We start from the raw sequence: 27,056 nt of genomic DNA, 5'->3' as shown, positions 1-27,056 counted from the left end.
TGTGTGCGACGCCGCAGCTAAGTGTGACGTGATAACACTCGTTATGGATGGGAGAGCTGAAATGATGAGCTATAAATACAAGCCAGTGAATTCTGGCACAGACACTCATCTTGTAGTAGTTTTGTGTGTGTGTGTGTGTGTGTGTGCTGTGGGGATATATTTAACTTGACTCTTGGCTCACAATGAGACTATGTTTGAATGAAGACTGATTGACAAGCCTCATCTGTTGCAAACAACTATTTTTAATGGCCCACTGCTGAAGCGCTGTTACAAAGAGCTGTACAGGATGATTCTCATCAATTAACTTTTACATTTCTCATCAGCAGTCACTTGTTTAAACAGGGAAGAACTACTACTCCAGTGGTAGCTGCAAACAACAAAGTAAAGATTGAGGATTTTGCTGTGCTGCTGAAAGCTACAGCCCTATTTAAACTTTAAAAAAATATACTCCTCTGAACGTAAATAAATAAAATATTCCAGGCAACTGTGTATAAAACAACATTAGAATCAGTTCCATTTCAACAAAAATGCAAGAAGTACAGTGACTTTTTAGCTGTTGAGGAGAGTGACGGGATGCAGCTCGAAGAGAACGCCTCTGCTCTTTCCTCTCCCAGGCTCAACAATATCCATCTTCAGAGCAGGATCCACCTGCATGTTCAATACACCAACACTTTAAAACAAGCATCGCTAAAATGTGTTCACAAAACAGCATGTGACAGGGCTAATGATCAAATAAAAAATAGGGCTATCACTCAATTAAAATATGTAATCGTTATTTAGCCTCCTTCCCGACAAGCCAGTATGACTTGGTTGGTACCAATGGATTATTTAGGTTATCTAGTTTCATATGATGCCAGTATCTTCGCCTAGCTTTAAAACTGAGCCCGCTACAACCTCTGAAATATCAATATCACAAGTTGTTTTAATGCTTTAAAGAAATTAGTGGCGTAAAAACGAATTTGCGTTAATGTGTTATTATCGTGTTAACTTTGACAGCCCTAACAAAAGTATTAAATAATCAATTCCGGAGATCTATCATGTACCATACCTGGTTCCATTTATCGGGTTTCTCGTAGTACACTTGATCGACAGCTTCCCTCGGCGGTGACTTGGTGAACAGCCTGCAGTATATGTTATAAACGGATCAGCAACTGCATACACAATGATCAAACGTCTAACCTATATACTGATTTCTGTGGGTGCATGTGTGTGACCTTATGAGGCGGTCCCGGCAGTCCTCCTGCAGGTGGCTGATCCTGTCGGGCCCCAGATGCATCGTGCCACTGGGCCCTTCACACACCAGACGGTTTATAGCCACTCGCAAAGCATTTATCTGGAAAAGTCAGAATGCTACGTCATGTAATATTGACATTACAGTATTATAGAATAGTGATATATAACAGAAACAAGGCCTAGTGCTGTCAATCATTAGCACACCAGTGCCATCATCATATTACTGCTATTATACTAGTTTTAGTTTAGATATGTATTATTAGCTGTCGTGAGACATGCTACAAATCACCCGTCAAACACCAACCAATGAGTGACAAAGGATCAGTCAGAAACCGATTTGTATTCCTGCCTACTTCATCACTGCTGTCAGTCACAACACAGCAGTCTCTCTGGTGACAGCTGTTACCTCAGTGATGTCTTCAACGTCAAACTTGACGTCGAAGGTGAGTTCGATGTCGTGCTCAGGTAGGACGCCCTCCTGTGTCTGACTGTTAAAGCCCAGGCCACAGAGGGTGCCGGTGTAGCAGGTCCTCTCTTCATTAGTGCTACAAAGGAATGTGGGGAAATATTAACATGGGTGTTTGGATTACGCTGCCTTTAAGGTGAGCAGTGATAAATCTGTGTATCTGACTCACCGTAACTCCATGATGGGGGTGAAGAGCATGGTTAGGAGTGCAGGCAGTCCGGGGATGTCTGGCATGATGGAGGTATCTTTCAGTAGAATACGTGTCCCTGAAACACAACCACACGTTTACAGCTGCAATAGTTGATAGTCCTAACATTTCGCAGCCTTATAAAGTTGGTCTGACAAATGTGTTTTCTAAAAACTGCATGGTTCTGCACTGGCCTGGATATTTATTTATCTACAAAAGGGCATGCATTAAAGGTTTGGGAACCACAGAAAAAAGTGCATGTTTTCATGTTTAGCAGACACAGAGCAATATTAGCATTCATTTGAAGTTGTGTTTCTGGCCACCTGATCAATGTATGTCCAATATTCCTACCAACTACTGAGAAAAATATCTGGGTCTTTAGCCTGCTAGATGCTCCGTTATGTTCACCGGCTCGTCGCTAACTTTGTCTGTTTGGTGCTAGGCGGGTAGTGTACAGTGGGGTTATCACAGAAAAACAGCTGCCTTCTAATGGACATTTCTACCAAAACAATGAGCTTAAAGAAACTAAAGCCTCTGACATACTTTCCGTGTTACGCATGCAGCTGCAGACTTGTACCGGCCGCGCACGTGTTTCTAGTCATACCACAAGTGAGGGTCTGCGTCGGACTGACGTTCCACGCATGCACATTTCCTGATCCACACTCTATTCCAGTTGGAAGCAGTTAATGCACCAAAAGTTCAACGCCATTTGTCTGTCTTTGTATTCCTTCTATAAGACGAATTATATAAATGTAGGTAATGGTGGATCTCCTCGCACAACCTCTCTTGAAAACAAGCATCCAATTTGAGTGGGTGAGCGTGGGACGAAACTGGATTCAGGTTCAGGTTCCTTTATTTGTGTCCATAGGTAGATTTGGTTTGCAGTAAAAAGACAAGGTATCCATCGTGACACACACATTTCACAAACACACAATAGACAAACATGATAAAAAATACTCAAGGCTCCACTGAACACTAAAATACAATGAATAAATACGAATAAATAAATAAGCAAGCGTTGCTTCTATAGCGTCTGTACAGTGTTGTTACAACTTGTTCATCTGAGTGACGGCTGCTGGAACAAAGCTTTTTTTATAAAGCTTTGTTCTACACCTTGAGACACTAAACCTCCGCCAAGAAGGAAGAAGCTGAAATTCTATGCAGAGGGTGGGAGTCCTCATTTAAAATGGAGTCGGTTATCAGCTGTAACTGTCTGGTGTACAGGGACCCTGCGTTAAGCTGTGACGTACCAATCAGCCTACTAGACCATTTCACCATCTGATTCAGAGAATTTCTGTTCTTTAAAGAGAAGTTTCCAAACCATGACACCAAAGGAAAGGACAAGATTGATTAAATTAATTAAATTAATAATTCAATAAAATTAAATAATATAATAAATAAGGTCCATATAGGCGTGGACCCTCGTCGACATGGGCGGATGAGGACATTTATGCCACACAGACCAACGCGGACACGAAGAATGTATTATTGGCTTTAAAAAGCTCTGCAGAGCTGAGAGGGACGGCTGATGTTGGTTGATAGTTTGTGTGTTTGTCACTTCAAGCAACGGCTCTCATATTACATATTGTAATTTGATCCATTTTTAATATCTTGACTAGTGGAGCTTTAAGCTGTAAATGCACGCCCCTGTGTTTGCATTTATGAGGAGATCTGGTACCTGTGGAGTTGACTGACACAGCCCCAGCCACCAGCATCCTCTGATGTTTGTAGTGAGGGTTTTCATTCACAGCCAAGGAGTTGATGCTGCTTCTCTCTATACACACTGTCCTGCAGGAGGACACACACATAAGCACAGATAAGAGGGGGGGGGGTCATTCGTAACCTGCTATTTGGTCGTTGTGTGCGTAATTGCTTACTTGTAGAAGGTCTTGTGGCTCAAGCTGTGGAAGTTTATCTTATGAGGACTGTTTGGTCCATGCAGATGAACCTGCGGTGGTAGAGGGAAGGCTGCAGTCAGACACATCACATGACTCATGCATCTTCATGCATCGGTTATTGTTGACAGTCACCCTGTCGTCATTGTTCTGCTCGTCAGACAGAATGGGTGTGCCTCTGAATAAACACATCACATGAATTGAAATGGCTCCATCTCCTGGACAAACTGAGAGCAGACGGTGCGGAGGCGATGCCGTCATCCACCCAATACCAAAATATCAGCATCTCAGACACTCAAAGTCTGTGTCCTATTTTTAAATCCCTCCACAAAACCCGTTTTAATCTTAAGGCTTTTTCTTGTAATTATAGAACTGTTTTTAATCCTCGTTACTGTTTTCCTTTAGATTTGTAAATCACTTTGTAATATTGTTTTTTAAACTGCAGTGTATCTTGCCTTTGTCTTGAATTGGGACTGGCGGCTCTTGGAAAAGTGGGCGAGCAGGTTGTCAATGAGCTGCTTCTCCTCTTTCTTGCGATCTTTCCAGGAGCTGCTGGCAGCGTTGGGGACATATGTACCACTTTCCATGTCCTTGTACAGGGACATCAGTGCCTCATGGTTTTGCTGTGGGAGCACACAAAAGGAGACATCTAGACTGAGAAGGGCACACAGCATCTGTAAAGATCTCTCTGAATCTAGGCTAGCACGGTTGAGATATTTTTCTTTCAAATTCAGTTAAGCTTTGTCTCAACACATCAGGGTTCCTTGTTGTGTTTTACAGTCAGCTTGGGCCGAAAAACCCAAACCAACTTCATGATTCATGCTTTTATTTTCATTGACACCGAAGCAATACTGCTCTCAGCGTCCAACCACAACATCTGCTGGGAAAAATCAGTACTGCAAGTACAAAGGGGTACATTTGGAAGCGTCATTGTGTGAGCAGTGTAATGGTGTTAGAACACACACGTCATTTGCTGTATTCTGGCAAATCTATAGGTTGGACATGCAAATCATTTGGATTGTCAGCGATAAAGTGGAATATGCTGCAGGTCTGGTTTAGGGGAGTTTCTATGGATGTTGTGATGCTTTTTATCAATCCATTATCTGTAACCGCTTATCCTGTTCAGGGTTGCGAGGGGGCTGGAGCCGATCCCAGCTGACATTGAGCGAAGGTGGAGTACACCCTGGACAGGTCGACTATCAAAGGAGATAGACAACCATTCCACTCACATTCACACCTACGGGCTATTTAGAGTCAACAATGAGCCTGCATGTCTTTGGACTGTGGGAGGAAGCTGAAGAACCCGGAGAAAACCCACGCTAACACGGGGAGAACATGCAAACTCCACACAGAAGACCCTCTCGCTGTGAGGCGGAAGTTCTAACCACTACACCACAGTGCCACCCGTGATGCTGTTTATTTGTCATGGAAACTTTATAGTACACTGTAGCTGATGTTAATCCAGGCTGACCACAGCCACTGCTCTCTCTGAAGAGAACTACCAACTTTTATCAAGCTCCTTTCAAGCCTGCAGGGGGCAAGTCATTCAGGATATATTTGGGTGAAGCATCGCTTTAAGTTAGGGGCATGTTATGATTGATTTATTTCTATATTGCACACTGCCTAATACATTTCATGTGGGACAACCTGAGCTCCGAACTGGTGCGTCACCTTGGAATCGAAGCTCTCTTCGGCCTTCACAGCGTGTTCTTCTTCCACCAAGATGTCTACCACGCTGGTGTTTGTTGTCTCTGTGTTGATGAGCAGCTGCACACGAATGACACCGTGGAGGATGGAGTACAGCGACACAATGAGCGAACGGCCCTTCACCAGTGTGATGAACCGGTCGCGGGCTCGGCTGCTCCACTGGTTGCCCAGGATGATGGACTGAGCTGAAGGATGCATTCCAGTAACTTGGAACTCCTGAGCCTGAGACCATGAACAGAGAGTGTGTGTGTGTGTGTGTGTGTTACTGTTAGTTCACAGGTTAACAGATAAGTGTGCAATTACTCTCTGACCACTCATAGTATTGCTACCTGGAATGGGTGAGACAGGAGGTCAGACGGGAGCTCCCTGAGGCTGCTGCAGGCAACAACCACTGTGTTGCCAAAGTCCAAGAAGAACACCTGCAGGACAACAACATATCCTGCACTCTGGTACATCAATAACAACAGCAACTGCTGTCACATACTGCTGTTAAGAATGATTTCCCTACATTCAGAGGTCAACACCAAGGTCATTCTCCAAAGTTATGAGCCTGAATACCTGGAGACTACTACCCCTTCGGTATGCCTTTGAGAGTTACTGGCTTGTCTCATACAAAATACAGACACATGACCTAACCACTGCTAGTTCTGGGCGGTGACGCTTACATTTTTGCAGACTTTATAAATATATTTAAATTTATTTTCTCCTTCCCTCTGCTCTCTGCTTTTCTTTCAATAATTCAGGTCTTTGGTAGATGTTTCTTTTCCTGGCATCTGGCTGGATCACAGTGGCCTTAAAAGCTTGAAAGCTAAATAACTACAGACTACTTGGTGCAACTTGTGCAATACATTCATGGAATAAAAGTGTTAACGTCACAACTTAATCAGTTGCACCACCATGTCAACACTCTGCATGTCAGATTACAAAGAGTCAATAATTATCCACCTTATTAACATATCATTTCTGAAACAAATTGGTCTATTATAGCCAAGCAGGCCATTTAAAGTCTGTATTTGGTGGCACAGAGGTGGGGGCACTAAATATACAACCCTGAAATTAGTAATTTATCTAAAATAAACTTAGATTTCTTGATCAGCAACACTATACACAATCAACTGTAGAGTATATCTCTTCTACCATGGCGTGATTACATAAGATACAGTTGAAAAGACATTGAAAATCAGACAGAAGAGAAGTAGAGATTTGTTATGAGAAAATTGAATGGCTAAACTACATCTTGACCAGAGAGCTGCAGCGTGTGAGCGATACTCACCTCCACTGTATTGCCACGCATGTGCAGGATCTTGGCACGGTAGTACTTGTTCTGCTCATTGATCTCAGAGTAAGGAGCCAGACACAGCAGGTTGGGGTAGAGCGACACGGTTACAGGGTGCAGCGTACGCGAGTTTATCTCTGCTGTCAGGTTGCGCTGCTTCTGCAGGCTGGCTTCATCTGCCTGGAAGCCCCAGAAGTTACCCACCTCCACCACCTGAAGCAGAGATCAGAGTTAAGAGAGAATACATCCATTCAGGATTCAGATATTTAGTCAAAAATCTCTTTTGAAATTGACCTCTGTTTCACCAAGTTAAATGTAAAAGACTGACCTCTGTGATGTTGACCACGAACAAGGGGTTGGGGGGTAGCTTGTCTGGGTCGATGCCCCCGCTCACCACTCCCACTGGGCAGACAGACTGGCTCTGGAAGTCCACATTCACCCTGCACAGTAACAGCACATAGAGAACTGGACTTTAATGTTATGTTGTTATTAACTGTATTTAGTGCTGTTTTGAGTTTGTCTGTCATATCATCACAAAGTTAATAGTTATCAGAGTTGCTTGGCAGCTGTTCATATCCTAAACCAACTTGCAAATATTAAAGTGTATTCAGAGTTTACTACTGATCACAGCGATCGATGCAATGATTTTTAGGGCTGTAACCGAATCAAAAATGTTTTTATTTAACTCAGATTTGACTGTTGAATACGAAGACTCGACTCTTCGTTCTGTTTTCTTCATATTTCTTCATAAAGACTGGCAATCAGAAAATCCATTGGCCTGAGTTTCAGTGATGATTTCGACCATATTAACATAAGACAAATGTGGTCAAATGCAGTCCCCGTCAATTTCATAATGAACCAAAAATATAGTTACACTTCTCAACTGGTGGGTTGATGATTTTCAAAGCATTGTTTATAAGACAAGGCTGCAAGTATCAGTATTGGGACAGAGCCTCTGTGCGTTGTTCACAGATAGGAGTACTTCAGCAGGGTGGATGCTTGTCAATATGGGGGCTTGAATCCAGTTTATTTGGTTTGGGTAGAGCATTTAAAAAAACAATGCCAAATAAGAATCACAATATAAAATCTATTTCTCTCTCTCTCTATCTGAATGGAAAGTAATAAGTAAGAATATTCTGTGAGTTGTACTATTGTTAGATAGCGAATAATGTGCAAAGTCACCCCATCTCCCTCCTAGAGGGAGGTAGGAAGAAGCTGATGCTGGCTCTGCCTAAAACCTCCCCTCTCTGAGTCCAAGTGATAGCTGGAGTCATGCAGAGTGTGAGGATGTCAGATTATATTAAGGCTCAGTGGAGGGGCGCTGACCAATGCAGCCTGTGGTCACCTTTCCAAAAAGACAGTCGAGTATGGGACTTTTCAGCCCCCAAAAGTCAGACACAGTCATACATTTGTGCTCTTATGACATCACTGAGCAAATGTAAGATATTTCTTTAATTCATGCTGCAACTGATTTCACTCACTCGCATACAGAAAGAAGGTTTCCATAATGTGTGAATAGTGCCGTACCGTGCATATTTCATGTGACTTATGTTTCTACCCCCAGAACAGATCTCTATTTGTTCGATGGGGAAGACGGACAGCTCCATGGGAGGACTCTGCTGTGACAGGAGGAGGGCAAGAGACACCTCAGGCTGCACCCCCGAGTCTTGGGATGTCCTGTAGAACTCCACATATGCTCTGAGAAAAACACACACAAACACAGTCAGACAATCATGAGTATGCACATTTCCGGTTTCTTTAAATAAAATGGTTAGAGCAGAAAGATGATGATCTGCTACAGTGGCTTACACTACCTGGAGCACTCAAAGGAAATGGCTTTGACCTGTCCACACAGGCGGAACAGGGACTGCAGCTGCTTGTAATACAGGAAAGGGTACGGAGGGAGGTTCCTCACCTGAGAACAACACATGGTCTGATGTTATTTTACAATATCGCTACCTCCTAAGGCTTAAAGACTATAGCCATACTAAGCCCGTAATGGGTTTGATGGTCATTACACACCAAAAAAGTGTCAGTCAATAAAAATGATATCATGATTTTAGCCCAATAGAGCGGTGCAGGAATGAGTCCTAAAACCCAGAAATGAGTTGAATGAATTTTGAAGCTTTTACGTCTTTAAAAAGGCGGTTGCTAACAAGTGGTTAATGAGACTACTAAACGTGATCCTTTACAGCCTCGTTGTGTTTACTCGCACTCATGCGACCGTGGTGTAGTTCGTCTATAGCCTAACGTTAGCTTTTTACTTCTGGCAATATCATTTATGCTTCAAAAATCATAAAAGTGGTGTTCATTTGTGGAGATTATCTTTCTGAACAAAATGTGTAAGTATCATAAATGTTTGTTTGCCACAGATCTTATTTTCTGCAATAATCCATAATCCAACGGAAGAATCACATCGGCTTTTTGTCGAGGGAACCAGGGCGAGATACCCGATCCAGAGATATCCAATATCGGTATCAGTGCATCCCTACTCTCAACGCTAGTATGGGTCATACCATCACTGTTGTTCTGGGGTTGAAGCCACTCAACCCTCTGGAGGCCAGGTCTTCATCTATTTCTCCCTGGATAAAGTAGTTGGGGTAGTTGGCACCAGCAATGACCACCTAACACAGAGAGAGGTGCAATGTGTATTTTCAGTAGCTGAATATTTTTTTAGTGATGACTGGATCTGAAGTGTACCCTGTATAGCTTCACTTATACGACGTGCAACACCGACTCTAACCTGAAGAATGAACTTCTGCCTGTGTGCGCTGGTGTAATCCAAAGGTTGAGTGCTCCCCGGCACATGCATGTTGAACTGGGACACGCGCTTCTTCAGGTCCTCATACAGCTCTGCAACCTGGACAGTGAGTTTACTTCTGAGGATGTCTGAGCCTCAATGTTTTACAGCTCAATTTCAAACTATTAGCTCATTCAGACTGGAATTTGACATGTTTAACGGTCAATTGTGCGCCAAAAGGTTACAATCATTAACTCGCTAAAATCTGTCATGGAACTTAAAGACAAAGTTTAAACTTTGTCAATAATACCTACCTCCTCCTCTGCTACTGAAAACTGACAGCGTTACACAGATTACATATTTACAGTCTGACTGTGCCATCTTCAGTAAAGCCTCTCAAAAACCCAAACTGTTACTCAACAGAAGCAAGTTTCATCCTCGGTAACACAAAACTACAGACAGGATTAATGCCTGTTTTCCACTGTCAGACTAGGATGGGTGATGACGAAGACATCCTGTAACGTGACTTGACGAACTCATATGACTCAGCTCTCTGCTTCATCTCTGTACCTCCCTGATCCTCTTGATCTGGATGAAGTTCTCTTTCCCCCAGTCCAGCTCGTCCTAAGAGGGGAAAGCAGCAAAGGCAAAGAAAACGTACACTTCAAGAAAAAAATACAGAAGAGAAGAGAGTGCTGCACTGATTCTTAATGGCCAAATAAAACACTTTAGTGAATAGTTTAAATGTTTAACACAGGCAGAGACACTTTTATTCAACTGAGGTGAAATTGAATAAACCATCTAAGTAGGGACAATACTCACTTAATCTATTTCCCCTTGACAACTGCCCTCTGTAAGCTAAAGCGTGCTAAATGCCATGTTAATTCATTACCAATAGGACAGAGCAATTTTGTATATGTCAATGCCAATCTTTAAAATGATTTAAGATGCATAACTGCAGAGTGTCAAGAGGTGGCTCTGTGCAACAACAGTAGTAGACTATTCTTATTTTCAACATTTAAAAAAGAAAATCAGTATCTTCTTATAAGTGTGTGTGTGTGTGTTGTTTCAGTGAATTCATGTTTGGTTGCTGTTTTGTTCACCTTTGGGTGTCTCAGCTGTCCTTTCTTTTTGGATGAGTGCCATGCCTGACAGTTAGAGACAATGGGGAAGCGTTTTAAAAACAACAGCCATCAGGCAAATATGTAAATCCATTGAACACCACAACTCACTGCTGACCTGCCAACAAACACATTACCTTGAAGGCATTGACAAAACCTATGGAATCACTTGGTGTGCCACGGGCAAAGGCCAACTTGCTCCTGGAATAACAAATATTATTCAGTGCACAAAGAAAAAAGATACAATACACAGAACTAATATCTGTTTCTGGCCTGCAAGTAGTCTGATGTCGCAGGTTTGTGCTCTGAAACATACAAATATCTAAGGAGAAAAGCGCATGGAAGGCTGGATATGCTATGACAGAGACTTTAAAGAGATGTTTTAATGACCACACACTTTCTGTTCTTTTCAATGTTTTGTATGTCCACAGAGATGGCATCGTGTTTGGACTGTCAGCATCCGTTTTCTACTGTAAGGCATCTCATTAGCCACAAAATACTGTGATGGTACTTCAGCTGTAAAAGTGAGTCAATAGTCATTAGATAGGTCTGAACTACATGGAGTTGAGGTGGTGTGTACGAGGGACTGAATTTATCTTTTTTGTTTCAAGAGCTGCCCCTGCAGGGAATCACGGACTTTGATATATTGCTGTTGAAATATTTTCACTTTGACTCGGCGCTGATTGACTGTGCGCACGAATCCCTTCTCCTCCAGTTTATCTCGAATGACTTTATAAACATCTCTATTCCTGTGGACTTTATTTAGCATATTCTGGATGTTCTCTTCGGCCCAGATGTCAAGCAAACATCGGACTTCTGCAGAGGTCCAGGTCAGTCCTCTCCCACTCATATTAACCTGTCGTTTACCTGTGTCCATCCCAACAAATGCCCGCACAGGCAGTCTGTGTTTTGGTTTGCTTGGAAAGCTACTGGCTCTCGCAAGCGGTCTCGGACCGGTTGTTTTGGTCTGCACCAGATTACGATTACTGCGTTCACAGCCGTCCAAACGAACCGCACCAGGGGTTGAACCAAACCAGAGTTTGATTAAAACAGACTAACTGTTGGCTTGTGAAAGCGCCCTTAGTTACATGACAATATAATGTCCCAAATATCTTGTGCCACTTTAATGGGACATAAAAATGATCTACACTGACAGCCTGGCAGTCTGTGAATCAGTGCAGCTGCTGACTGTGACTCACCTGTGGCCCGCGAGCTGCTGCATGGATGGGATGGCAAAGAAACTCTTCAGAGAGTGCGAGGCAGCTGAGGAAAAGAGAAGTTATCAGTCATTATTCAAACAACATTAGGTCATTATTTATGTTGTTTGTACACAAACACATACCAAGAGCGCAGTCATGACAGATTGATTTCTCTACAGCTGTAAACACGTGCATATGCAATAACTGAGGTCCATTCAAGTAGCATAATGACAGACTGACCTATGATGAGGCACTCATCCAGGCAGCCAAAGATGTGGCCCAGGACAATCATCTTCCCCAGGTTCAGGTCCACGGGCAAGTGGGCCAGCACTCGGCCCAGGAACGTTAGTTCGCCATCATCATTGTGACCCTTGCCATCGCTTTTCGCAGATAGTGCGCCCATCTATAAAATGAAACACCCAGCTAGTGTCAAGACAACAAGCTTTATTTATACCACCATTAAACTCCTAAAACCTCGCCTCAGAACTACAGTTTGACTTTTAATATTTAAGGAATTAGACATGAAAATGTCTGATACTTACTTTTTTCATTGATTTACTTGTTAGTTTTAGAATTCATTGGAAAATTGACTTGTTTATGGTTGTTCATTGCTGAATTGCTGGTTGCCTATGAGCCAGAGACTAGCCTGAGATCCTCAAACACATTTTATCCATTTATTTATCCCTTGTTGTCTGTTTTATGTATTCACATTTCCTGGCTTTACTATTTTTCGCTGTCTCTTTTATTCTGTTTGATGCTGTGTTTTTCACTTTGACCACATTGTCCTGACATATAATGACACATCACTGCCCTTCATTACCCTCACCTTAACAGATTTATGCAACACTGGCTGACGCAAAGCTCCTGTCAGAGAACTCCTGCTCTAATGCCCTGTGACAGAGCTGGGTAGTCAGCTGCCTGCCCAAATACATCATTACAGCCACACATTCATCCGTACTTGACTAGACATTAATGGCTCTCTCGGGCTACATCCACACTTATACGTTTTCGTTTTAAAACGCATTACATTTATGCCTAATGTCCACACTACTCCAGCATTTTAGAACCCCTAAAACTGAGATGTTTTAGTCTGGACGGGCAGAAACGTAAACCTTTGAAAACGATGACACCCACGTTCGCTTCTTGATTGTGTCTTATCAGTCACAACGTATCCTTCCCTGATTCTTCATGCCCCTATCACGTGACACTTTTCCGGAAGAAAACAAACTACATCAGCTGTCATTACGTTGCAGGCGAGTTAGTATGGACGGAGATTAATTCTAAAACGCTTGTGTGTACAGAGTATTAGTGTGGATGTAGACTCAGAGAAGAATCACCAATCTGCACTTATTTACTTCTTTGAGTTGAAGCACTGTCCTCACTATGTCACCAAGGTTGGGGGGTGAGAGGGCTGTGGAAAGGATGGAGCGGGGATCTCCCATGTCCAGCAGCTTCACCTTCAGCATGATGGTGGCCAACGGGGCAAGCTGAGAGAAAGGCAAACAATATGGCATAGATTGTCTAATTAGGGTCAAAGCAACGTTAGAAAAATGTAAAGAAAAACCTCTGGTCACGTGCACGTTCTCTTACCAGCATCTCAGGGATCATGTAGTCTGGGATGTCATTCCTCCAGAACTCCTTGGTAACGAGACGGTAACAGTAGCCCTTAGACACTCGACCTGCCCTGCCTGACAGAGAGAGGAAAGAAGTGTAAAAGGACAGAAGTGAACAGATGCTTACACTTCTGAGGTAAAGTTCTGTGCTGCAAATATTGCACCTCGACGCTGGTTGCAGTTGGTTTTGGATGCCCAGGTGAGACGCAGAGACTGATAGTTGGTATCCTGATCGCAGACCAAGTGACGGGCCAGGCAGAAATCAATCACTGTGATGACAAAATAATGCACCAATACCAATTAACATTTTACAATACTTCATTGCAAAACAAATACTAAGCTAATAGATAAAACCAAGCTGAGGAAAAAAATACCTCACCATATTTGACGTCTGGAACAGTCACCGAACTCTCAGCGATGTTGGTGGAAAGGATGACCTGTAAAGATGAGGAGATCATCAGTACGGCAGGTACTAAGAACACACGTGAGATAGAATGAGATAAATGTTTTTTTTACCTTCCTGTATCCAGGGACGGGGAGCAGAAACACACCATTCTGCTCCTCCAGAGTCACAGAGGAGTGGAGAGGATAAACCTGCAGTCTGAACAATAGCAACACATTCATCGTGATGGTAAAGGTAAACATTCAACACAAGTAAAAAGTAACACACTATGAATTTTAGAGACAGCAATTATTTTTTGAAACTTTCTTTTTACAGTGGAAACCGCTTATAGTAATCCATTATATATTTGTGATACAAGATGTGTGTTATCTTTAGTCTTATATGCATCAGTGAATATATTAACCAAGTTAGGTTCACTATCCTCTGTTTGTTTGATTTCTTTCTTAAAGTAATCTCTGGAGGTATCTGAAGAAATCTTTTTTTCCAAGATTGTAAGCATTTAAAAGGTGGCTAATAGACTCCAAGCTGCTACCATTAGTTATAATACAGTAAGCTGTTACACCATTACAGTATATGCTTACAGCCTAAACCGCATATCTAGACTGTAAGGTTTAAACTCCGGGTCGAATGCCACCCATTTCAGTATTTTCGCATTCTTCTCAAGGTGAAACCTTTTGCAGGTCTTAAACCATACGCTAAGGGCTCCCTTGATCCATTGGTTTGCTTCATCCAGATAAGAATCCTGATGTTGGTAATTACCTTATATAGGCTGTGCTGGTAATTTGAATTGCATTAATTCCAAGTATTTCCATTTAGTCCAGATTGCACCAGCATATTGTGCAGCATACAGTGGTCATAGCTGGGACACCAATTCTGATCATTATTACTGACACGAAGAACTGACTTGTCTCATAAGGAAGCCAGCAAAACAGACAAAGAAGACAATAGGTATTAGCTACAGAGAAACAACGAAGAGACTCAAAAGCTCACCTTTTGTGGACCAGCTTGGTCAAGGCCTCGTGCATGTAGCTTATCTCGTTTAAACCAGGAAGGAAAACCAGAACGCTGCCCCGCTCTGATGAAGTCAAGCCACCTTTTTTCTCTGTTTTGCTGCTCAAACTCAAACACAAACACGCATGATCATTGCTTTATTTGTCTGCCCATTTTTTAAAGCAGTCAAGTGTGCTAAAATACTAAGGCCTCACCTGGGATCTTTGCCCTCCATCTCATCGAAGCTCTGGATGAGACTGATGGCAAGATTGTACATCTCCACTGAAATGTGAGGGTCATCAAGATGAGGTGACTCAACCTGATAAAGACACATCAAATTCAAACATTATCCATTTGGTTTCAGTACAGAGAACAGTAGCATCAGCAAACATTTACCATCTTCTTACCCTGTACGGAAACAGTTTTTGGAGGTCATCCAGATAAAACTCCTCAATGGCATAGGGTGTCCCCTCCACTTCAAACACGTAGGCCGGGTTCATTTTGCCACGAATTGGGGTGCCGAAGTACTCAGCAAACTGTTTGCAGTTAATGGTGGCGGACATAAGGATGATCTGAAAAAAGAAAAAAAACACGGGTCCTATGACTGAGAGTTCAACTGATGTAAAAGGAGGACAGAAGAGGGACTTGATTTTGCAATTACCTTGACATAACATGAGTTGGAATGAAGAAGTTTTCTCAGAACCAGCAGGAGAAAGTCCATCTCCTCAGTGCGCTCATGAACCTTGAGCAAAGGCAGAGTAGTTAAATGGCTTGGACCACATTGTCAAGTATCACTAATTAAATCATAGGACTAAATGAAACCTGAAACTGAACTGAAATTGTGCCCAGCAGCAGCATAATACTGATGAAACTTAATACAACTACATAAGAAGATAAACTTGAACTAAACATGGTGTAACATGAGGGAACTGCAGCTAACAGGTCGTGTTTATGCACCTCATCTAAGAAAATGTGGGAGTACTCTGTGAGGCACTTGGCTGAAACCAGTTTTTGCAGCAGCACTCCTGTAGTCATGTAGATGAGCCGGGTGTGCTCAGTAGCCATCCTCTCCAGTCCAACCTGAAATTACAAATAAGCAAAGTTGTATTGATAAATCTGGACAACACCGCGCATACTTTTATTTTATCATCTCTTTTTGGTACTCTCACGGGGGACTTCGGACGAAAGGCACCTGCTTGACAGGAACTAAAATCCATTTGTGGAGAACGTCCGTTTGTTGTTGTTTTACTCAACAAGAGGATCACAATCTATGACTCCTATCATCTGAAAACAACAGCTTAGTGCAGTACCTTACCATCATCTTCTGGCGTTTTTGTACAATGCTAATGCACTGCACACTGATCAAATCTTCTGTTATATATTTTCTAATAACAAATCAAGTCATTCATTCCTGTTAGTTCCTGTCAATAAAGTTGTATTCTAATGCTTTTGAAAGGGAACAGGAGAGGCCCCAGTATGCTTCCTCTACAGTAGCTTTAGGCCTCAACTTTTTCTAGTGTCTTAAAAACTAATATCTGCAACGCGTACATGACTATTTCTGGTTGGTCTTGAAGAAAATACCAGTGACCGGAAATAAAATCCATTGCTACCCGGTGTCCGACCTCAGGGAAATTGTTTTTTGGTTCGCCGACTGAACTCTGAGCATAAAAGAACTTTCCAACAAGGAAAGAGCTCCCTTCTTACAGCAAATAAGATATATTTCAGAAGGGCTAAAGACAGAAATCAAAAAGCACCTTTAAGGTACGCGAATAAAGTACATAGTGTTCAGGTTATGCTGCATAACATGAGCAATATATCTCTTACTAACACTGTTTATCATTACTCCCACTGTCAGTGACATCATCCTTAACTCCAGAGGTCTACACCAAGCGGAGGAGACAACAGTTATTATTAGAAATGCTGTTTCAGAGCTCTGTACAACACAGCCAGACAACGATGCAAACACAAGAGCTTGTTAACACATGCATACAAACACAGATTTTTGTGTAGGTGTTTCTCCCCTTTTTTAATTAAAAAACTAAAAGAAAAATTTGGGTAGCAGCGTACAATATGTACAGGATCACTCACGTATATATCTGCTATGTGCAGTGTACATAAATCAGATTCTGTCTAAATGCACTAACCTGATATCCCACCAGACTACCCAGGGTACACTTCCGCTGTGTGGCAACCCATCGGGCAACACTGGAGGCCCCAATTTTGCGTGGCTGGGTGACCACAATGTTGCACGAGGAATTTTTCTCATTGTAGTGGTCCAGAATGTATTGTGGCATCTGGGTGGTCTTGCCACTGCCTGTGGCTCCTCGAATGATCACTACAGAGTTGTTTTCTACGAGGGAAATCAGCTGGAAGCAGGCACACACACACACACACACACACAAATAAAACACAAGCAGACACATGTGCACAGTTAAAAGAGACACAGAGTTAACAGAAATAGAAACTCCATTTGTACTATATCACTGAAATAAAATGCATTCAGAAAATAAATTGTAGAGCAGATGGGTGTGCTAAGCTGATTTGTCCACACTTTGTAATCTGCATTAAGAAAGTGCAGCTTAAATGACAGCATGAGCTCCTAACATTTACACACACCACACTTTATTAGACAACAGAAAAATTTAGACCAGTGAATTTAAAGTTAAAATGACATTGAGTTCATCTTAAGCAAACAGTAAAAGCTTAAGTGCACCAATGTCCCGAGGACACGATGGTCATTTCAGTAAAAACTCCTAACACGACCAAAAGAGGAACAGGAGCATGAGAGTGTACTTTCAGACCATCAGGCTGTGGGGTTGGAGGTATGCGATGTATGGATGGTGCTTTTATTTTACCTTCTCTCTGTTTTTGGTTATGGGCAAGCTGGGGTACTCGTAGCTGGCAAGTGGAGGAGGAGCAGTACCTAAGGACACAGAATTGAATGCACAAGAAACAGGTTTAAACAGTTTAGGGCAGAAGGCAGGTTCCTGTATATCTAAGAAATGTAAGTGAGTATGGTGTGGGATAAGAAAAAGATAACACAAAAGTTTAATACTCACTCCTAGCATGTTCTGGTTTTTTAAACTGCCCTCCATCACAGTTCACATTTTTCGGTGAGCCCTCATCTGGAACCTCTGACGGGCTGAAATAAAATTAAAACAATTTTAAGCAGTTTATAATTTTTATAGCTCTATTAACCAATGGATGTCAGCCTGTTGCCCCAGTTCCCCCTCACATTACAAAAACACAAAGTAATTTCAAAGACCATACAGCAATCTATTTACTTTCCTTTTCTGTACTCATATGTGATCAACAACAAGTCATTCTTCAAAAACTGTTCACAGCAATGAACAGGTAAAGAATTCAGTGCAACTATTGTTCAGCTTACACCTGCTAGTCTCATCTCAGAAAGCATAACTGCCAAAGTCCCAAAGAGCATCGTGGTAAGAAATAGAGCTGCAATGATTAATTGATTAATTGTCAGCTAATAAATTAATCATCAACTATTTTGATAATCGATTAGTCGGTTTGAGTAATTCAAGACAACAAAAAGTCATGATTCTCTGATTCCAGCTTCTTAAATGTGAATATTTTCTGGTTTCTTTTCTCCTCTATGACAGTAAACTGAATATCTTTGAGTTGTGGACAAAACAAGACATTTGAGGACGTCATCTTGGGCATTGTTTGGGAAACATTGATCAACACTTTTCAACATTTTCTGGCATTTTATAGACCAAAAAAACGTATCGATTAGTCGAGAAAGCAATCGACAGATTAATCAACAATGAAAATAATCGTTAGTTGCAGCCGTAGTAAGAAACATGCAATTACCGAATAAAAATTAGGTTGAATGTACTACTGAGGACCTGCTAAAGTTAAGAGGCTGAGCTTTAATCAATTCATTTTCAGATTCAATTTTAGATCCATGCAGAAACTGTGGTGCTGAGTTTTATGTCAGAACGTAATAACGTGTAGCGCTCTGAATATGCTAGAATTTGTCAGCTGTCATCTCCTTCGCTAAGTCTGTTGAGGCCAATGCCGGGTACTGCAGCATTTAATAATATTCGACATACAGACACATGAGAAAACGGCAATTTTCAGAAATGAAGATGTTTTTATAATCACTTATAATAGCACTAATTCTAAGCTGAATAGCACTGAGGTCACCATTAAAAGTAAACTTAAAATGTAAGTTCACAGTGGGTGAAAATACTAGCAGCTCTGCCCATTTCATCACTCGGTGCCATTTGTAACTTTGCTCATTTGTGTCTTTCCCTCTGGTCGGCTGGACCAGGCCCCCGGCGCTGTAGCCTGGAGAGCATTGCCAGTTGTCTCTTCCTCTCGCTCTCTTCTAGTGGGGGGGAGGAATTTTATCGCAACAGCAGGCACAAACCCTGACAGTACTAAGAGGAGCTCAAATATAACACACCCACGGCTTGTGCACACACATGCACTCTCGCCCTCTTCCTTTCTCTCCAATGCACATATTTCGTGCAAGCTGCAAAGCAGCTGACCTTACAACAAAGCTGCACACTGCACAGAGGAGAGTGGGGTGAAATGAGAGGAGAGGTGACAGCTCTTAGACAGTTAGCAGTGTGTGACTAACTCTCCTGGAAAAAGTCTGCATGACAGGAGCAGTGGGAGGGACGATAGGGACAATAACTACAACAACAAAGAGGAAAAACGCTTCCAACAACAAGGACGGTGGAGGATTGCTGCCGACACACAAGTGATGTGCTCCTTTGACTTCGCATTTGACACCATGGGACGTAGTCGACAGCTAGTGAAGGAATGAAGTTCACATGGACTGACCCATGGAGACAAGGAGCTGGAGGCTGCGCTCTGTGAAAAGCTCATCTTTGCCCAATTTCTGAATATCTCACAAAAGCGTCAGCGGTGCAGTTTTCACCTGTAAGTACAGATCTTTCCTTTCAATTTTCAGCCATATGTTATTGTGATAATTCCTTCCTGCACATGCTGGAAGACTAACAGCTGTTTAACTACTGGAATCAAATCAGATACCTGAAAAGCTCCGTTTTGCAACCTTACGATGTGTGAAGTCACACATACAGTTTGTGTTCGGTGAGGCTGACCTCTGACCCTGCAGGCGGTGTAATCTATCTGAATCCCAGGTGGAAGCTGTGTTAGATTCATCAGTCTGGTAAAAAAAAAAAAAAGCCAAATACACACACCTGGGATATCGTCCTTTACCGAGTTTGACTTGAACTGAAAGCAATCAGTGCTCCCATTAGGCAGGGACCAGAGCTCAAGCCTTGGTTACGGGGTGATCATCTTTCACTGTCAACTTTAAAATTCGATTAATAATGAGGCACACAGTTATGGACCAAATGAGAATCAACATGTCCTTACTCAGAGAATTGAGGTTGCGATATTCTCTCATATTTCTCATTGTGGTCTATAAAGCTAAAAATGTCAATAAAAGTGCAAGATTTTGTCAGAAATAAGGGTTGGATACATTTATTTCTTTTTCCTCATCATCAGGAGCAGGAAAATATTAATTTTGATTTGGCTTTTGCTGTACCTGCCTTTCGCCACATGGTCGAATGCGAATTAGCATTTGGTTTGAATTTGAAACAACAGATATTCCATCATATTCAAATGTGTTGAAACAATGCTGTGGGGAATTCATGACTTCATGGTCCAGAATAACAAATAATTATTGTTTTGTTCAGTGTTTCAGGACTGTCTGCTGCGACTGCCATGCCCCTGTTCAGCTGGATGAAATGGTCCCATGAAACAAGAGTAGAGGCTCAGGAAGAAGCGGCAATTCTAAAGACCTCGGGGGTCGTACCGAGTCGCATTTTGATCAGAGAGCTCTTGTGGCATGTGGAGGAACATGAGCGGCTGGCGAGGGAACTGGAGCGGGAGCACAGGCTGGCCCACAGCGCCCTGGGTCTCCATTGGTTTCAGAAGTACCCCAGGTTACGGACCCTCATCCCCACATCGGAGCTACACCAGCTGGAGTTCCTGTGTGCCCAGATTCCACCTATCCACGCTGCCACCGTGCTCTCGAGGTGTTTGGTAGCGGCCATGCCATGCTCCGTCCTCACATTAGTATGCTGTCAGCAGTGGCTAGCTGCTACTGCATCAACACAAGGCCTGACAGCAGGCAAAGCAGAGAAGACCCAAAGGGAACGGGAGGCAGGGCAAGCTGCCAAGAAAGCCATTATGTGTTACTGTCACAGAGGCAGGCGATGTAGGGTGTTAACATGTGAAGGTGAAGGATGCCCTGTAAGGCTGAGTGAAGCCAGACTGCCGGGGGTTTCCACTCCTCATCTCTATGTTAGCCATAATGATATAAAAAACGTTGTTCTACATGGTTGAGCACTGTGACCTACTTATTCATTTCCCATTAAACTCACTACTGGGTCACTACTGTGTGCTTACATAACCACATTAACCAGAGAACAACATATTTAGTAAGAATGTGTTATAATCGTCGTACCATTTCCAAAAAGCTGTGCTATTGTCCTAGATATGTCATTCTTGTAACTACGAGAGACTCATGGTTGAATTATACAATATTAGAAAGCTCTTATAGAAAATGTGGAACACTGTGCTGATGCAAATCCTTGCTACTAATTAACTCTATTGTTTGCATCCTTCCACAGGTTTCGTGAGGTGCTTGCCACTAACAACATAAGGCCCTGGGAGCTGGCGTCTGTCTTCAAGCAGGTGCTGAGGGACTTCTTGAACCAAAGGGAATATGATGAAGAGGACGACTTCTCAGTGCAGCCGGCACAGCTCCGACCAATGGAGGCTTGGACCAGCCGCTACATAATGAAGCAGGGCTTTGTCACACCCACCGTCCCCAACTGTGGAGACCACTCAAGGGAGGAGATCCCAACAATATCTGGATATGTGGATCGGGTCATGCGGCACTCAGGTTCGTTCGCAGGTTCCAACAGGGAATGGGACCTTCCGTATTACTATCCAGTTCCTCTCAGGCCCTCGGGGACGTACAGCACTACACTGTGAGAGGACACACTGCCGTGGAAAAACAGTTATCACATCCGCAGCACGGAGACAAGATGCAAAAAATTCATTATTTGTATTAGTTGCAGATATCATAGCTTGTGACCAAAATTGTGAAGACGACATTAGGCTAGGCGGACAATGTTTCATTGCAATAACTAGTTTGTTACCTGCTCTTTTTAATCCCTACTTGATAGACTGACATTTGGGCATGTATTTCAAAGGTGTATTGTCAGATGGTGGGGGTGATGTCATAAGGACACAGGATGTGAAGACATGCGTGACGACCTGGACCAATGGGTCCCAGCCAGGGTCGGAAATTAGCACCAGCCACCAGATACCAGCCAAATGCTGGTAAAATATGCAAGTGGCTGCTAGACTTGCTTCACTCACCTGCCTAAAAACAATGGTAATCTATTGAGTGGCTAGATTTTGGAAACCACCAGCAAAAAGTTAATTTCCAACACTGATCCCAGCCTTTGTGGCTTGTGAGTCTTTAAAGTGAAGCTACGTCTACTAGCGACTGCTTGTCACAGGCTGAAAATGTCAATGAGTTTCGAACAGTTCAACCAAAGAGTGATGTTCCCTTCTCAGATTGTTTCATCTTAACAGGTTTTAGAGCCCTAAAGAGGTGAAACTATCAAGTATTTAACAATAAAGAAAAGCAGAGATTATAACATTAATTGTGTAGTGGATTTTTTTGTTGTCTCCTAACTTGTTAATTAACCCAAAAAAAACTTTATTTTCCTCATACTGTCTGCCTGAATATGCCTGTATTTACCCTCTGTCTGAAACGCTCCGTTTTATCGCATTTTGACATAATTGCAACAGAATTGCAACAGAATTGCAACATAATTGCGTTGCTAGGCAACAGCTTGGGTCCATGTGTACTTCCTGTCAGCTGATGATATTCACATACAATGCAACCAGGAAATAAACTGGGACACATTTAGAATGTTTACGGTTAGAATTGTGTCAAGGGTCTAAATATTGTATATTCGTGACATCACGAATGGGCAGAAATCCTGACAGCTGGTTTCAAAAGCAGAGTTTCTGAATACGGGCTGTGAGTGTATTTCTCTGTGGATTGAGTGTTTCGATACTTTCACAGTATTTATATAGGACTTAAGCCTGATTTATAATAAAAAAACATGAAAATCTCACTTTTTTTTATAATATGGGACCTTTAAGCAATATTAATATTATTATTATATTACAGTTTCTACATTGTGGGCAGTATCAAAATATAACAATAAAAAGAAATGTGAGAAGGTGTAATATAGAACAAAGTATACCCAAATGATTTTGGAAACCTCAATTACACTTTTAGTCAGGTTTTTTGGTTTATAAAATATCGTAAATTGTAATATAATAAACATAGGCTGCCATCCTCAAATATTTAGCTAACTTAGCTCGCGTTTTGTGCATTATTTCAAAAAGTTTATCCCGCCAGTGTTAGTGGCTTACTCTAGACCAGGGGTCAGCAACCTTTACTGTCAAAAGAGACATTTTAGGCAAAAAAAAAAAAAAAAATGTGTCTGGAGCTGCAAAACATTTGAGCATTGTGATGAAGGTAACACAGTTTATAGTCTAAGTATATAGTATATAAGTGTAATGCAGTGAGGGCCAAAGTGCAAATGTACGACGGGAAAAAATATCTGAGATTTACAGAATAAAGTCATAATATTACGAGAAAAAAGTCATAACTTTACGAGAAAAAAAGGAAAATAACTCGTAAAATTATAATAATAAATTATTATAATATTGACTTTATCTCATATTACAACTTTTTTTCTCATAAACTTGTGACTTTATCTCATATTACAACTTTTTTTCTCATAAACTTGTGACTTTATTCTCATATTACAACTTTTTTTCTCATATTACAACTTTTTTTCTCATAAACTTGTGACTTTATTCTCATAATACAACTTTTTTCTCATAAACTTGTGACTTTATTCTCATAATACAACTTTTTTTCTCATAAACTTGTGACTTTATTCTCATAATACAACTTTTTTTCTCATAAACTTGTGACTTTATTCTCATAATACAACTTTTTTTCTCATAAACTTGTGACTTTATTCTCATAATACAACTTTTTTCTCATAAACTTGTGACTTTATTCTCATATTACAACTTTTTTTCTCATATTACAACTTTTTTTCTCATAAACTTGTGACTTTATTCTCATAATACAACTTTTTTCTCATAAACTTGTGACTTTATTCTCATAATACAACTTTTTTTCTCATAAACTTGTGACTTTATTCTCATAATACAACTTTTTTCTCATAAACTTGTGACTTTATTCTCATAATACAACTTTTTTCTCATAAACTTGTGACTTTATTCTCATATTACAACTTTTTTTTCTCATATTACAACTTTTTTTCTCATAAACTTGTGACTTTATTCTCATAATACAACTTTTTTCTCATAAACTTGTGACTTTATTCTCATATTACAACTTTTTTTCTCATAAACTTGTGACTTTATTCTCATAATACAACTTTTTTCTCATAAACTTGTGACTTTATTCTCATAATACAACTTTTTTCTCATAAACTTGTGACTTTATTCTCATATTACAACTTTTTTTCTCATATTACAACTTTTTTTCTCATAAACTTGTGACTTTATTCTCATAATACAACTTTTTTCTCATAAACTTGTGACTTTATTCTCATATTACAACTTTTTTTCTCATAAACTTGTGACTTTATTCTCATAATATTACAACTTTTTTTCTCATAAACTTGTGACTTTATTCTCATAATATTACAACTTTTTTTCTCATAAACTTGTGACTTTATTCTCATAATATTCCAACTTTTTTTTCTCATAATATTAAAACTTTTTTTCTCATAAACTTGTGACTTTATTTTTCCCGTTATATGACTTTGTTCTCTAAATGTCAGATTTGTTTTCCCTCAATGTGTCCCTAATACTCGTACCATAGACCTACAACAATGATAAATAAAAATGAAAATGTAAACAAAAAAAATGTTATTCATTTCCACAATTTTTTTTTTTTTTAAATCCACAGGCAGCCACTGGAGAGCGGCATTTTCAGTTTTATTTATCATTGCTGTAGGTCTATGGTATGATGGTACGACGGAGTAGTGGGGCCACACTGAGGAACAAAAATAAATTGAGAATAAAGTCCTAATATTACGAGAATAAAGTCATACATTTATGAGAATAAAGTCATACATTTATGAGAATAAAGTCATACATTTATGAGAATAAAGTAATACATTTATGAGAATAAAGTTAGAAGTTTATGAGAAAAAAATGTAGTATTATGATAATAAAGTCATAATATTATAAAGTAGTAATTTTACGTGTTATTTTCTTTTTTTCTCGTTAAGTTATGACTTTATTCTGTAAATCTCAGATGTTTTTCCCTCAATGTGGCCCTAACACTCAGCAGTACATTGTCTCTTTGGCCCTCACTGCATTAGACTCATATACTATATACTGAGACTATAAACTGTGTTACCTTCATCACAATGCTCACATGTTTTACACTCCAGACACATTTGTTTTATTTATGTTTTTGCCTAAAATGTCTCTTTTGATAGTAAAGGTTGTCAGTAACTGTCGCTATCTTTACTGGACCTGGTGGTTCAAGGTGTGCTGGCTACCACGAGGCTATCCAGCATTAAGCTAAGTTAACTTTGACTCACGTGCTCTTCTCTCTCGACGGAGCTTCATCCAACTTTCTCTCAACCACTTCCTCTGTGAGTTTAATGTTAGCAAACGTCGTCCCCGAGGTGAACCAATCCGAAATCTGTTCTGCAGTGAACACTTTCTTCATGTTGCAGGCGTTTACACTCAGCCGTGTGTGTCTCCTACCAGCTATTGCTATCCAACTACATCCATGGAGGCTACTAGATCAACGCGTGGATGAAACCGCGATGCAGTGAGGAATACTGTCTGCATCGCCCCCTGGTGGTGGGACTGTACAGTCTCCATCACTGCTGCTGCCACATGCATCATTTTACACTCCTATTAACTTGAACTATTCAGGAAACAATACCACAAAATATGGAAAAAAAATGTTTTTAATTACAGAATTAAAACAACTTAAAAGTTCATTATACTAAAAAAGACATTGGCTACAGAGTGCTCCAGGGATGATGTATTTTTGAAGGCCTTGGATTTTGGATTATTGCAGAAAATAAGCTCTGTGGCAAACACACTTTTATGATACTTGTACGTTTTTTTCAGCAAAATAATCTTCACAAATGAACACCACTTTAATGATTTTTTTTAAAAGGAACTGTTTGTAACTTCTAAACACGTATAAATCACCCAGGTCGGTGTCCCATGCACGCTCGCGTGTGGCTACGCTGTTCAGACAGGACTCCAACACAAACTACACGGAAGCTCCAGGTCCGGAGTCTCTGCTGTACTCTGCTCCTCTGCCTGCCTTCACTCAGCTCGCTCTACCTCACATGCATGCGCGCACACTACACACTGCACAAGACTTCGTAGCTCTGAGAATATCTAGTGAATATACAGTGGACGTTTGTGCAGAAATAAATGCTGCAGCTCCTCCAAACCAACCAGAGGTCTGGTCAGCTAACATTACTGACAAGCAGGTGAAATATAGAGTGATATTGTGGTTTTAGCTGACGTGTGTCGTGTTTTGAGCGATGCTCGTTCATGTCTATTTAGAGCGAGCACAAGCTTGAGCCCGACGCTGACTTTCGTTGACTTAACGGCCACAGGTGTCGCTGTTAACAAGCATTTCTGATTCTTACAAACAGTCCCTTTAACCACAGTCCTTATTTCAGCCATCTAGATAAAAACCCATTCAAAAAACCCATCGACTTCCAGACGAGGGAACCAGAAGTGCTAAAATATTAACTCATTTCCGGGTTTTAGGACTCATTCCTGTAGCACTCAATACACCTCAGTATGATGGGAAATAAAACCTGGATACAACTCAGATGGTCAGTCAACAATTACAGCATGAGATATAAGCACCAAGAAAATTATAAACACAAAAATATTCAGTTTTCACATTAAGATTATATTCAGCATTTTTGTAATTTCACTGCAGTCTGACTGAGAATAATGTGTCTAGGTGTACTAATGTACATCCAACAAAAACCCAACAAGACAGATGGAGCTGCACTAATGGAAGTTTTGTCACTAGGGATGCACCGATACGGGACTGGATATCGGGCCGATACCGACTCAAATAGCTTGATCAGAT

The 27,056-nt window shown here is 41.1% G+C and overlaps 2 protein-coding genes across 3 annotated transcripts; one reads left to right on the top strand and one right to left on the bottom strand.

Moving 5' to 3' along the window:
- Positions 1–222: 222 nt before the first annotated feature.
- On the bottom strand, positions 223–25,763 carry tdrd9 (tudor domain containing 9). 2 transcript variants are annotated; one of them, XM_037796308.1, is made up of 35 exons: positions 25,526–25,763; positions 17,890–17,976; positions 17,686–17,753; positions 16,975–17,196; positions 15,788–15,910; positions 15,492–15,572; positions 15,238–15,402; positions 15,046–15,149; positions 14,831–14,959; positions 13,954–14,038; positions 13,817–13,874; positions 13,602–13,706; positions 13,415–13,512; positions 13,180–13,311; positions 12,065–12,227; positions 11,825–11,888; positions 10,763–10,826; positions 10,608–10,652; positions 10,075–10,128; positions 9,508–9,624; positions 9,281–9,388; positions 8,579–8,679; positions 8,292–8,462; positions 7,093–7,204; positions 6,762–6,977; positions 5,818–5,907; positions 5,453–5,710; positions 4,237–4,404; positions 3,764–3,834; positions 3,565–3,674; positions 1,869–1,965; positions 1,640–1,778; positions 1,215–1,333; positions 1,049–1,121; positions 223–648 (listed from the first exon to the last, which is right to left on the bottom strand). In XM_037796308.1, exons 1-35 carry the CDS (start codon positions 25,647–25,649, stop codon positions 550–552), a joined length of 4,020 nt encoding a protein of 1,339 aa, XP_037652236.1. In that variant the 5' UTR covers positions 25,650–25,763; the 3' UTR covers positions 223–549. The 2 variants fall into 2 exon arrangements, with proteins under 2 accessions (XP_037652236.1, XP_037652237.1); XM_037796309.1 differs by having other exon boundaries at positions 14,831–14,950.
- rd3l (retinal degeneration 3 like) lies at positions 19,249–22,509 on the top strand. The gene is made up of 3 exons (XM_037796314.1): positions 19,249–19,741; positions 20,524–20,865; positions 21,463–22,509. The coding sequence occupies exons 2-3, from the start codon at positions 20,552–20,554 to the stop codon at positions 21,827–21,829; spliced, it is 681 nt and encodes a 226-aa protein (XP_037652242.1). The 5' UTR covers positions 19,249–19,741; positions 20,524–20,551; the 3' UTR covers positions 21,830–22,509.
- Positions 25,764–27,056: the final 1,293 nt, after the last annotated feature.

The sequence above is a fragment of the Sebastes umbrosus genome, chromosome 16, assembly GCF_015220745.1.
Source record: "Sebastes umbrosus isolate fSebUmb1 chromosome 16, fSebUmb1.pri, whole genome shotgun sequence".
Taxonomy (NCBI): domain Eukaryota; kingdom Metazoa; phylum Chordata; class Actinopteri; order Perciformes; family Sebastidae; genus Sebastes; species Sebastes umbrosus.
Note: the sequence above shows the minus strand (reverse complement) of the source record. Positions and strands in the feature narration are given on the sequence as shown.